The sequence below is a fragment of the Echinops telfairi genome, unplaced genomic scaffold, assembly GCF_000313985.2.
Source record: "Echinops telfairi isolate 266 unplaced genomic scaffold, ASM31398v2 ScPeMD7_2;HRSCAF=8, whole genome shotgun sequence".
NCBI lineage: Eukaryota > Metazoa > Chordata > Mammalia > Afrosoricida > Tenrecidae > Echinops > Echinops telfairi.
The window spans coordinates 63,872,743-63,887,122 of NW_022103898.1; the positions used below are offsets into that span (position 1 = coordinate 63,872,743).

General features: G+C 38.1%; 1 protein-coding gene across 1 annotated transcript in view; it reads right to left on the bottom strand.

Annotated features, from left to right (window-relative positions):
• The window catches only part of NUP107 (nucleoporin 107), a 51,391-nt gene that overhangs the window by 19,671 nt on the left and 17,340 nt on the right, over nucleotides 1-14,380 (bottom strand). The window contains exons 6-9 of the mRNA XM_045288899.1: nucleotides 11,329-11,377; nucleotides 6,000-6,071; nucleotides 5,538-5,626; nucleotides 2,470-2,548 (exon numbers count right to left, since the gene is read on the bottom strand). Of these exons, the coding sequence (XP_045144834.1) occupies nucleotides 2,470-2,548; nucleotides 5,538-5,626; nucleotides 6,000-6,071; nucleotides 11,329-11,377 (289 nt within the window). The remainder of the gene's footprint in view (nucleotides 1-2,469; nucleotides 2,549-5,537; nucleotides 5,627-5,999; nucleotides 6,072-11,328; nucleotides 11,378-14,380) is intronic.

Consider the following 14,380-nt stretch of genomic DNA (forward strand, 5'->3'; position numbering starts at 1 on the left):
ACCAAGGACTCAATAGAAAGTAAATGTTCAGAAAATAATGATGGCAACATATGTACAAATATGCTTGATACAATTGATGTATGGATTGTTATAAAAGCTGTAAGAGCCCCCAATAAAATAATCTTTCAATGAAAAAAAAAATGCCAAAGGCAACAAACAAACAAACATGGCAGAGCTAGACCCGTAGATTAATGCCCCATCAACTACATCAATGTCCAATAAAAAATACAGATAAGCATTTTTTTGAAAATTTATGAAATTGTTTGCCTCCACCCCCCTGTTTTCCCACCTTTCGCAAATTAAGTTATTTCTGGATCTCTTACTGGTTCTGTGACAGAGATTTCTTCGCTGGCTTATTGATTATTGTTGGGGCTCTTTTCCTTCTTACGCATTATTAGTATTTTTGTCTGTATACTATTAAATTTTCACCTTTTCCACCTCAGTGCAATTTTGTTTGTAATTGTTTTCTGTTGGGTTTCCCAGGTGTGATGCATTAAGAGTGGATGTATAATTATAATAACAGATACGAGCAGATATAGGGAATAGAGGGGTGGGGCGGGGAGATAGGGAGAGGAAAGGGATTTGGGGAGTAACAATGAAGACAGGAAGGGGAGGGAGCACTAGAACTGATAGTTATTACATAAATCATCTTAAAGGCAATTTAACCTGGGGGGAGAATGCTCTAAAATTGATGTGGGGGTGACTGTACAATTCTCTGTGATATGATTGAACGATTGAATTATATGATATGTAAATTACTTGCCAATAAAACTGTTGGGGGGAAAAAACCAGGAAAGGAAAAAAAAAAGATTTTGCAGACAAAACTAAAAGTTATTTCTACCTTCATAAATAGGGGGGAAATGTGGTTTTAAACATCTGGAATTATGTACTATTCATAAATACCTCAGCAAATTTACTGGCAAATAGCATATGTGATCTCTGTGAGGAACTACAAATGAGAAACCATTTAATGTGACATAAGGAAGTAATTGTTTCAAATTTTACTGAGCACACAATAACAAGAACGTCAATTCCAAAAAGGGACTGCTGAAGAGGTCACTTGGCTACTTTCACATATATTTTGCAGACACTGAATTAAAAAAGTTATCAAATAAATGACTCTTATTTTTAATCATTTAATATTGGAAGATAGTTTATTTCTGACAAAAGGAAATACCACTTTCCAGATGTTAACAGTAAATGACTTTCAGCTGTTGCTTCCTAAAGGGCAATTTAGTTGGTTTATCTCATTCTCTTCTAGTAGTTTTCAAACAATTTCGTTAAAAAATCACTTTTGCTTCCAAAAGGAATTTTATCAATTCTTCAATTGCATTATTTCTCTCCAGGTTCCATTATAAATATTTCTTTTACATGCCCCATTTATCACACAGCTGTCTCTATTTCTGTACAACTTTCATTCTTCTAAAATTCATTAAATTGTTATTCCTATAACATATTCTAGATTATATCCAATTTCAAGTTATCATACAGCTTTACTTTTTTCCTGCTTTCTACATAAAGAGCTTTCAAAGGGCTCAAAACCTGCTATAATGCCAAAATTAACTTGTTTTTAATGCTGGTAAATCAGGTACATTTTCCAAACTTCTTTAATTCATAAGGTAACATTAACACATTTAGGTTCAAATAAATTCCACTAAATTCAAATGCAGTACAGTAGTTTTAGAGTTAATTTTTGTGCAATCCTTTGGGAATATTTGCACAAAACAGGGATTCAAGAAAAGAACAGTTCTCATACTTAATAATTAAAAGGAAAAAAATCACTAGTAATGAGATACCATCTCACCCTAACATCGATAGCAAAGTTCAGCAAAGCAGAAAACAAGTGCTGGGGGGGTGTTGAGAGACTGGCGGTCTCACACTGCTGGTGGGACTGTACGTCAGCGTAACCACGGTGGAAAGAGATATGGCTTCCTCCAGCAATTGGGATAATAAATGCCACATCTACTACGTGGTATATGCCCTACAGAAATAAGGAACACAGTCCAAACAAATGAATGCACACCCACGATCATCACAGAACTACTCATAGCAGCAAGAAGATGGAAACCACCTCAATGCCCATCCGGTGGAAGAATGGATAACAGTGAACTTTGGTGCATACGAAGAAACAAAGAATGACGGGAAAAGATGAACCACTTCTTGACCGGCACGAATTGGTAGGGCTTCATACGGAATGAAGCCAGTCAATCACAAAGGTTTTCATACCATAAGAAACAGGTGGTTTCCAGGGTCAGAGGGGAAGGAATAGGCTAGAGGGTACAGAGGCCTTCGCTTGGGTGAAGGGGGAGATGAGATCCTAACAGAGGGAAATGGGAGGGAAAAGGTCAAGGAGGGTTGAAAAGCTGTTCAATTGTGGAATGCAAAAATGATGATCTAGTATGTAAATGCAATAGTTGTTTTTTAAATCATCCAACTTTGAAGACATTTCCCATTTCCAAGAACACTTACCAATTCAGTGACAAGTGGGCGGGCATTTCCTATATAAGAAGCTAGCTGCCTCTGTTTCAAAGTATGCAAAGTATTTTCCCTAAAAGAAAACACAAACTTAAAAAAACTTCCTCAATATAGAAAGGAATTTTAATGTTAGCTTTTCTAACCTTAATTGCAGTTTCTCCTCAACATTTTATTATAAAGTTTCAAACAAGAGAGCAAAGTTAAAAGACTTTTATAGCCACCGCATAGATCCTACGATTAGCATTTTATTATGATGGTGCTTGGCTGCTAGCCGCTCTCAGGGAGAAAGATGCAGCAGTCGGCTCCCCAGAAGACATACAGCCTCGGAAACACCATAGGACAATTCTAAGTTCTCCAGATTGCTCAACTCGACAGCAACAGGCTTGTTCTGGTTTCATTACAAGAGTGATTCTAACCTCCTTGCATTTGAGTTGTGGTGCTGGAGAAGCATATTTCAAGCACCATGGGCTGCTAAAAGGACAAACTGGTCTGTACTGGAAGAAGTAAGGCCAGAGTGCTCCTTAGAGCCAAGGATGGCGTCTGTTTCACATATTTTGGACATATTGTCAGGAGAGACCAGTCCCCGAAGGACATCATGTTTGGTAAAGTGGATGGGCAGCGAGGAAGAGGAAGGCCCTCAACCAGATAGACTGACACAGTGGCTGCATGTGAAGATGGCACAGGACCATGCCATTAAAGCTTAATTTTCCGATATAAAATTCATATGAAATAATTTTAGAGGTTCATACATAGTAAAATGTACAAATCTGAAATGTACAGTTTGACAAATGCATATTCCCGTTTAATTCAAATCTCCACCAAGGCACAGCATTAGCATTATCTCAGAAAATTCCTTTATATTCATCCTCAGAAATCCCCATGTCTACCATACAAGAGGCAACCACTGTTCAGATTGCTGATTGTTCCAGTATTTCCCACAAGTAGAATCATTCAAAGTATATACTCTTTTGTAAATGATTTCTTTCAGTCACAACAAAAATTTTAAGATAATTAATTTTGTTGGCATATAGCAGTAACTCATTTATTTTTATTGTTAAACAGCAGACTATCACATAAATATATTTCCATTCACCTACTGTGTCTAGTTTTTGGCTACTAAAATAAAGTTGTATGTGAATATTCTTGTGTAAGTCCTTTTCATAAGCATATAGTTTCACTTGTCTTGGTTAAATATGTGGGAGTGAATCTTCTGGAAAATAGTTTAAGGTATAAGATTAGTTTTATATGAAACTAGCAGACCTTTTCCCAAAGTGTTTATCCCATTTGACATCCCCCTCTACCGACGCTATCCGAGAGTGCTACCTGCAACCCTGACGACATTTGGTGTTGTTGGTCCTTTTAATTTTAGCTATTCTGGTGGGTGTATAGTGCTACCATTGTGGTTTTAAGTGGCAATCATCAACCAGATGACAAATAATGTTGAGTATTTTTTCCTGTCCTTATTAGTCATTTATCTACATTCCACATCCTTATTAAGCATTACCAACCTCTGTCCTTGCATTTGCATAGCCCTTTTTACTGGGCTATCTTTTTAGTACTGAATTGTAGGTCTTGTGGAATCCCAGATACAAGTAATTTGTCAGACAAGTGTTGTGTGAGCAATTACTTCCAGTCTCTGGCTTCCCTTCACTCGTTTTCCTACTGGTGTCTTTTAATGAGTAAATTGTGATGAAGTCAAATCAACTTTTCTTTCCTAGTAATTGTATTTTATTACATAAGAAATATACACCCCAAGGAACAAAGACATTGTATGCTTTCTCCTAAAAGCTTTGTGATGCTAGCTTTTAAAATTTAGATGATAATCTGACTTGAATTAATTTTTGCTTGGCCCCGAATCAAGCAGGAACCTACACAAATGTCTTCCCATGGTCTGGGGGCCATTTCAGAACTTGGAAATGTAATGGTCAGTTGACTAGAAACATCTGAGAAAAAAGTAAACAAAACAATTTTGCATATGATGTGGAGGGATTAAAGCTAATCTTTTTGCATCCAAGTATTGTTTCTCAGCACGCTTTGGTGAACACACTCCTTTCCCCACTGGATCGCTTCAGTGCCATGTGAGAAGCCAAATGACCATAAAAGTGCAAGTCTATTTCGGGGTCCCTAGTCTGTTATTGATCAGTTAAAAAAAAAAAGTGAAGAACCAACAAAAATTTTGCAAAACCCCTACTATAGAGGGAAACTTTAGTTTTAAGGAGATTTTTTTCTGAAAGTAAAAAATTCTCTTTTACTCAAAAATATAACTACTCAAGATTTAATTTTTAACAACCACCGACCATTAATTTCCGAGTTAAGCAGAGAAAAGTTAGATTTGCTGCACAGGCTCTGTACGTATACAATGTTACTGAATGCAATGGTGATGTGAACTTTTTCCAGTCTGGAAATAAATCATTCCTGAGTTAGGATCAACTCGATGGCAGTGCGTTTGAATTATTTGAAGGGTGCGTCCAGGCTTTAAGGTCCTAGAACAACTTAAGGGTTATTTAAAGCTGTTGGGGTGGGGAGGAAGCACCTTCTTTTTAAAAAACAAAACAACACAACAGAATTACTACATACATAGCATATGTGTTTCCTTGATGATCAAATTATAATTTTACTTAGACTAAAACTCAAAATCCTTTCCTTGGCTCTCCTAGAACAGTCCCCTAACCCTGGCCTCCAGACACCAATGCTTCCCCTTCTCAGATAGTTGCAGTGTCTGCTACTGCCCAGAACACTGGTCCCCGGAGTTTTGCATGGCCTGCCTCTGGTTTCTCAAGAATATCTTCCTCTTACTTCCTCAGCAGGCCTTCTCTCTCTGCTTAGTCTCTTTAGTCTTGTTCACTGCCATTTTTCTACCCCCCCCCCAAAAGTTCTTGTACTCTGACAGGAAATACCTATTTGCTAACTCTTAAAACATTATAAAGCCCTCAAAAGTAAGGCCTTTATCCAATTTGCTCACCAGCTGAACAGTACCTGGAAACAGTACAAACTAAGTATCTGTTGAATGATGAATGAACAAACCAATATTAAAACTGCAAGAACAAAGTGTAGTGACTTACCAATAAACTGATTTTGCATAATATTCAATATTATCAGAAAAATCTCCAATCTCATCTTTGGCAATGCTCTCTAACCAATCTACCACCAGCTAGGAAAGAAAAACAAAGTTTCTGATTTCAGAATACTGTCCATTTTCTAATCACTATCTTAACTTTTTAAAATAAACAAATATCACAGCAAGAAAATGGACTTTTGTTAGAATTGGCATAGTTTTTGAGAGGTTATGCCAAGAAATATTATGGTTATTTTAAAATCTCAGAACAAGGTTCCTAATTCCTTTTATGTAACTGCTAAAAAAGCCTAATTAAAAATTAAGAAAATGCGCTTCTCGGCCTTTTGGCTAAGATCAAGTGTAAAAATTAAGAAAATGCTAATTAAAAATAAAAAAACTTTAGCTGTTATGCCATTAACTTTGTTTCCAAGCTTTATAAAAAAATAAACCCCCCAAATTAGAGTCATACCTGACTTTGTCGAACAAGTGAATCTCTCTGAAATAAAGCTTCCACAACTGCCTTTTCACTGGCATTAAGAGCCTATTTGGGGGAAAAAGTTATTTTTAAAAAGATGATATTCCAAGAGAGAATCTAAAGAAAGTATACTTTAGTCACCCATACATGAACATTTTACCACATGACAAATCTGATATTCATCTCTGAAAATATTCGTATACAGATTGACTAAGATTCATGTAAGATTTGACTAAGCTTACAACTTTAACTTTCCCAAATATATTGTTTCAAAGGAGACATAAAACAAAGGACTGGATACAGTCACATTACTTAATGACTAAGATTCATGTAAGATTTGACTAAGCTTACAACTTTAACTTTCCCAAATATATTGTTTCAAAGGAGACATGAAACAAAGGACTGACTACAGTCACATTATGTACTAAAGAAACGTTCCTTCTCTCCACAGTTGAAAGGCGATAAAGCTGCAGAGTAACCAGAGCAACTGAGATGGACTTCCAGGACCACTGAACACACAGAGGGGAGCAGCTTGCGAGGCCGCAGTGCCTGTGCTCTTGTAAGCTGCTGGCTCACTTCCCTGTGCGCAGTTTATGTGACCGCGCTTAGAGCGGTCATCTGACGGGGCAGCGACTCAAGTTCGGCCCTGCTGCTACCTGGGTTGCTTTTATTAACTCCTTAATAAAACTTATTACCATCGTGGAGTTTGCAGCATCTTCTCCTTTTCTGGGTACTTCAGGGCAAATTTCAAGTTACTAGTCTGTGCTCAGGCAATGGAAATGTTAGCAAATTTGACTAAGCAGTATATTAAAAAAAGTGATATAATCTGATCAAGTGTAAGCAGGGGTTAAATCTATCAATTCACTAATTTTATTAGTTGAGTACAGGCACTGGGCTGGTAACCAAGAGACTGGTGGTTCAAACCTCAGGAGAAAGGTGAAGCTGTCTGTTCCGGTAAAGATCTACAGCCCCGGAAATGCACACACAGTCACTAGGAGGAGGGGCACATATTGAATTGTGTGCTTTTTAGCCTTATCCTGTTAGGTATAGAGATGACTTTATTAGTGTTTTGTTAAACATTATGTATGGCTCAAGAGTTTGTGAGTTTATCTGGAATGGGTGTATGAAGTCATGAAGAGATTCAACTTTCATCAAATAGGTATTCATTTATTCCAACACCTTATATCAGAAGGGGCCATCTTTCACCAAATTATAATGCAATCCTACACTAAATCACATTTGTGTGTGGGTCTTTTGTTTTATTGGCTCATTCATTTAAAGCCAGTACTACACAATTTTACTAAGATAACTCAAATTTTTGGTATTTTTACTATTTTGGTATTATTTACTATTCTCATATTTTTTTTTCCCTTGGATGAACTTAACCATTTTTTAAAAAAAAATCTTATTGGGTATTTATTGAAATTATATTGAATTTGTCAGTTAATTTGTGTATAATTGACAAACTTTTCTATAGCAAGTCTTTCTGTCAGTTAATTTGTATATAATTGACAAACTTCTAAAGCAAGTCTTTCTGTTAGTGAACATGGCATAGTTCTCCACTTCCTCACGTCTTTCGTATTTTACATAGATCTTGTCTTCTCTGTAAAGTCCTATGTGAATCCTATTGGTGGATTATCTATTTTACTGAGTTGACTTCCTGAACTCATGACTCCAACAGGTTTCCTTTGATTCTGCAGGCTTTTCTTTGCAGCCAATCATCATCTGCAAATTCTCCTTAATCCTTGCCAGTCTGTGCACCCGGCATTTCTTGTACCTGCCTGGTTGCCTTTACTTGGAGCACCCATGCAGTGTCGAAGTATGTCAGTGATAGCAGTCATTCTTGTTGCTAAATTTTGATAAGAATGGTGCTCTTTTTCATCTTTACATTTGATGTTTTACTTCCTGTGCTTTAAGAATTTTTTTTCTTCTTGTAAGATGTTGGAATAGGTATTAGATGTAGTCAAATGTTGTGTGCCTTTGATTTACTAAATACGAGATTTCTAATACTGAATATCGGTGGGATAAACTCAGGTAGGTTTTTCTAATTATACTACTAAAATTTCATTAGCTAGTATTTTATTTGAGTTTTACTAAATGTGTGAGATTGTGTGTTATCCTCATTTAGATTTTGGTGTTTTGAATTAAGTCAACTCTTCAGAACAAGTTCAAAGCCTCTTATTTTTTTCTGTGCTGATTATAACAATAGGACTTATTCTTTGAAATCTTAGTAAAATATACTTATAAAACTATTAATATCAGATGTAAAATCTGCAAGGATGTTAATTTGAAAAGCAAGGATGTTCATTTGAGGTCTAAGGTGTGCCTGACACGAGCCATAGTATTTTCAATTGTCTCATATGCATGTGAAAATTGAACACTAAATAAGGAAGATTTTTAAAAATTGATGCATTTGAACTATGGTGTTGGCAAAAAATATTGAAAGTAGCACGAACTGCCAAAAGATCAAACAGACCTGCCTTTGAAGAAGTACATCCAGAATGTTACTCAGAGGCAAGGATGGCAACACTTCATCACACGTACTTTGAACATGCCATGAGGAGAGCAGCCCCCGGAGAAGGATGTCCTGCTTTGCAAAGTGTGGGGGCAGTGAAGACCCTCAGGAAGAGGGGTTGACAGTGGCTGCCACAATCGGCTCAAACATAAGAACACTGTGAGGATGATGCATTCTGTGAGGCTGTCCTTCTGTTGTACATAGGATTGTTGTGGGTTGGAACCAACTCAAAGGTACCTAACAACAGCGACCAGCTGTCCTTTGGGGGTTTGATGACATTTTATTTTTTGAATATAAAAGTATTTCTTGATGAAAGTAACTAAATATGAGGGGGCTTCAAGAGAAAATGGAGTTAGAAGTTCCTGGTGTTTGGCTGTCCGAGGGGACCTGCCTCCTGACACCACTGTCCCGTCACATGTTGCTGAAGAAGACCTTCCAGAAGTGCTGCACTTTAAGCAAAATGGGGAGCAGCAAAGGGTGGCCGACTCATCCAAGAACAACAGCACCCTACCAAAATCATGATGGAAGAAAGATACAAGGACAAGCAGCTGCTTCCTGCCCTGGATGAGGACAAGCCCACTGCTTGTCCCAGATTACATCAACATGTGTGACGTCATCAAAACAATTGGCTACAGCTGAACATCGGCCACGTTTCCTTCCTGCCAGTGAGTGGGAAGAGCATGGTTGGCGTCCTCACACTCATTCTGAAGTGTACGCAAGTGAGCAGGGTGAAGAAGAACTGTGTGAAAGGTCTATGCCTCAGGAGAGTGCGAAGTGAAATCAGCCCTGTAAAACTAGCAAAGGGCATCTGTTGTAGATTCAGAATATATATATATTAGATCATTTTATCGAGGGCTCTTACAGCTCTTATAACAATCTATACATCAATTGTATCAAGCATATGTGTACTGTTCTAGAATTTTGACCCCCGTACAAGCATCTGTCTCATCTCATCGCTGCAGTTCTGTTCCCATCTAACAGCTGCAGGGCATTTTTTTTGTATTTTAAGCAATAAAGCCAGGCTCTGTGTGAGCACCTTCAGCTTCAGAAAACCATTATTTCACTTGCTTACAAATTTTACAAGTTTAAAGAGAGAATATTTTGTATTTTAATTTGTCAGTAAAATAGACTTTGATGCTCTTTATTATTCTTTTTTTCCCAGGAGGTACTTGCAACGTGAGCAGTGACTAATGCCCTTTGGAGAGACAGTCTTTGTAGGGTCAAAGAGCTTCCCTTTGAGGAGGCTTCCCCTCCACTAGAGAGGTCTCCTCAAGAGCATGTTTAAAAAAGCACATGATCTTAAGCAGAATACTCTAAACTCAATTGCCCTGTAGCCGCCCCAAAGCCCCTCTTTTGCAATTAAGGAAGTTTACTAAACGCCAAGCTTTTTCTTCTTTGGTTCTCTCGACAGTTAGATGCAGAAAACCACACAGCTTACTAGGAATCTCAGACAGCTGACGCCCATCATAGTAAACAAAAAGCGATTACAGCTGTGATCAGATGAAAATGAAAACGCCTGCTTGACAGATTCCCTCTTAAACACAGTTAATGGCTAATATCTTTAACATGTGCACCAGGAAATAAGAAACAATAGAAAAGTAAGACATATGAATAGATGATCCATTTAAGAAATATAAATGGATTAGAATGAAAAATTCTCCACCTCATAAATGGTCAACAATATGCATATTAAAGAAATGAAGCATGTACCATCCAAGCTGGCAAAAACTGTATGATGCGACAATACCCATCAGAATAAAGCTGGTACAGTCGTCTAGCAATAACCAAGGATGAAGAGGATGGAGCGCAGGGGCTCTAAGCCCAGATAGAGGGTAAAGAGGCAGGAGGACCAGAGGACAGGGAACAACCACCCACACAGGAATGAGCGGGAACTCCAACGCACTGTGAAAAATGTCACCAACATCACTGGACAGTCTACAGTGATAGTAACTATTAAATAAGTGGGAAGCAAGTTTGCTACGTAAACTTTCCCTGAAAAAAAAGTATGAGGAAGAATGTTACTACACTAATTGCTACAGCAAATATGCTGGAAAAATCTACATGTGCCCAGCAGAATGTCTGAAAAAACAGCAGCACATTAGTCCTCTGGTATACGATGAAAAAAAAAAAGAGTATAAATCAATATGAATGAAATGGGGAAAAAACACAAAGAAATATTAATGAATGTGAAAAGGAATTCAGTGTAATCTAAAAGGAGGCTTCAAAGTTGAAAAAAAAAAGAATGAAAATATAATGGAATTTTTCCAGAAACTTTTTTGAGCTCCCTCATAAAAATGCAATAATACAATAAATTAAAAAGGCAAAGTACCTGTGTGTGTGCATATAAAAGTGCACAGAAAAATCTCATAGGATACATACCAACTGGTTATCACAGTAACAGGAATAAGACTTTTACCTTTAATTTGTAAGTCCATACTTAATTTATTTTATGGGATTATATCTTACTTTAAAAACTTTTTCAATGATGGGACTTTAGATGAAAAGTTAAACATTATCACTGAAAGAAATTCCCTATGATTTTTAATCACCACTACAGGAAAATGAGCCCTGGAAGCACAATGGGTTAAAAATTGGCTGCTAACCGAGATGTCAGCAGTTCAAGTCCACTAGATGCCCTGTGGGACAAAGATGAGGCAGTCTGTGTCCATAAGGATCTACAGCCTCACAAATCCTATGGAGCAGCTATATTTTGCCCTGTAGCATTGCTCTGGGTAGGAATCAATTCATGACAGTGGGTTTGGTTTTAGTTTTATTTGGTGACTAAAGAAAATTTAAAAATAAACTTACAGTTACTGCAAACATATTTTCATCCTCTAAAGCACACTGTATTCTGTCTCTGGGGGAAAGAATAAAACAAAAAAGCTTCATTTCATATGAGCATATGGAAACACCTTTTAAGTTAAGTGGATGCACAAGCCTGCATTCTATTCAGTGAAAACAATAGGTTTCCAATTAACATAGCCACCACACTTTAAAAGCAAAATACAATAGTAAATGCTTGCTGAATCTGCTAGTAACACCTGAACAAACCTGGAACTTGATAAAACAAAGTACAATGCAAAATAAAATAATCCCTATAGTTAAATGATTCATTTAGTCTTCTTGATAATGGACACACTCCCACTGCCTAAGAAACAAACAAAAACCTTTTAGTTCTTGGTAAACTAATAGCAAATTAGTTCATAAACAGCAATATTCATACACAAATTGTCTCGTGACACTGGCTGCGTCCTTGTTCCGAGTCCTCAGCGTGCTCTTATTCCCACCCTGGGTTCCCCATGTTTATTCCTCAGGTTTCCACGACTCTCACTGCCTTCTCATCTTTACTTCTGGGCAGCCATCGCCCTCTTGCTCTCATACAATTGATTGTTCTAAGGTCCAAATTGCTCACAGGTGTTAATGTTTTATAGGCCAGTCTATTATGTGGTTGAGAAGTGGCCACCAGGAGTGGCTTGGGGTCCAAATGATTCAGTCTGGGGGGGTCCCTGTAGTTTCTATCAGATCACTAAGACTGCTCTTCCTTATAAACAGAATTCTGCTCTACATTCTCATTCTAACATGCTGTGACCTTGGTGTCAGCAGCTGGTCATGGTAGCTGGACACCATCTAGTTCTGGTCTCCGGCGAGAGAAGCCTGTGTTGCATATGTGCATTTAGTCTTTGGAACTAACTACTTCCTTGAGGAGTTTTTGGTTTTCTTCACTCTCCTTTCTGCTCTGGGCAGGAAAAGACCAATAACTACCTTAGATGGCCACTCACAAGCTATTAGGAAGAAACTAAGATACAGAACATTATTCTTATAAACTGTTATGCAAATTGACCTAGAAGTCTCTAAAATTATAGTCCTCAGACTTCAATCCCCATAACTCAATTCCAGATTTGGTTTTGCCCATGAAGTTTCTATAACTATAGTCCCTATGTGCTGCTCTATTATACATATGGAGATTCATGGAGCACTTATAAACACGTATGTAGAAATATCCTCAACCATACCTATATATGCAAGTGGGCGTACTTTTACATGCACTCCCACATCTATACCTTTGCATCCATTCATAAATTGCTTATTACTATTGTTGTAGAGGAGCCCTGATAGCATAGTGGTTATGATCTGGGCAACCGACTCCAAGAGCAGCAGTTGAAAATCCCCAGCTATCCCATGGGAAAAAGAGCTTTCTGCTCCTGTAAAGAGCTAGTCCTGAACGCGTGAACAGGGCTAGTTCTCCCTATAGGGCCGCTATGAGTCAGTATCAGTGAGATGGCAGTAAGAATTGGTTTTTGTACTGTTGCAAGATTATATATGCTAAAAGAATATATTGTAATTGTCCGTTATTCTTGCACCCCTGAGTGCCTTCCTTTATCACGGTCAAGCTATACTGACTCTACCCACAGAGTGTACTGTCTTTCCCTTCATCAGAATGAACACGTCCACTACCTAGCTGGCTATTCTGCTCTCATCCCTGGTTACCACCAAAGAATGTTTCCTGGTGTAAATCTGTTCTTCATCTTTTGTAGTATCACACACCATTAGTCCTTTTGTTAGTGACTTACTTCACCCACTATGTGACTTACTTCACCCACTATCATGCCCCCCAGATGCATCCACATTGTGAGACGTGTCACAGATTCATTACTATTCTTCATTGTTGGGCAGTGCTCCGTTGCATGTACGAGGGGGCTTCGAAAAGATTTTGAAAAAAAAAAGCAAAGTAATGGGATTTTGCCACAAACTTTTTGATGCCATCTCGTATAATTATCCACTGGTAGACCCATCTGCGACTGTAAACAATGCTGCGGTGTGTGCATGTCCATTTGTATCACAGCGCTCATTTCTCCAGACTACATACGGGCAAGTGAAAAGGATTGCTATCAGGGTTCCAGTTCACACATGCATGAGTTTACACCAAACAAGACATGTTTGAACATGTTCTGCGATCTGGATAGCTGTAGACAAATTCTTTCAGGAATCTGTGTCAGTCTCATTAAGGCGTGTTGGAAAGAAGGTCCAATCAAAATAGCGGCTGTCAAGGGATCTTTGGCACTGGTGAACTTCAAGTCAGAGAAGTCAGCTCAGAAGGTTGTGGTGACCATTTTCTGGAATTTCTAAAGGGGCAATCTTAGATTGTCTCAAGACACAAAGCAATCACAAGGACTTATTAAGAAGTTTTAAGAAAATTGAAAACTACAACAGTGAGAAAAGGCCAGGCAGTCTGTGCCAAGGCATTCTTTTCCATGAAGACAATGACAATGCGCCTGCTCATTCTTCAAGGGTGGCAGGCACTGCCCTATAAAAATGGCATTGGGAAACTTTATCTCGTCCACCTGACTGCCCTGATCTTCCCCTTCAGAATTTATTGGTTTCCAGAACTAAAAGAACATTTCCAGGCAACATGATTCGAGTCCCTGGTGTATGCCAAACTACAGTTTTGATGGGGATAAGTAAAAGAGTACAGAATTCTTCAAGGAAGGGTTAGAGAGATGGAAACACTGTCTTTCGAAATGCATAGACCCAGAGGGAGGACACATCAAGAAACAATAGCTTCACATTTGGTATTTTTGTTTAATGCAAGTTTGTAAGATTTAGTAGCAATACTTTGGTCTTATACTCATATACTTGGAAGTCGTATTGCTGGCTGGCAGAGTATTTCTACTTCTAGACTTTGAAGGAAGACCATACTGCTTTTCATAGTGGCCAGAACACTTCTGCAGTCTCGTAACCATGGTGTAAGAATTCCAATTTCCCAACAGCCTCTCAAGTACTTGTTCTTTTGGTTAGTGCCATTATTCCCAGGGCGAAGTCTAACTTTCTACTGCTGGAGTGAGGTTTCACTTTAAAAAAA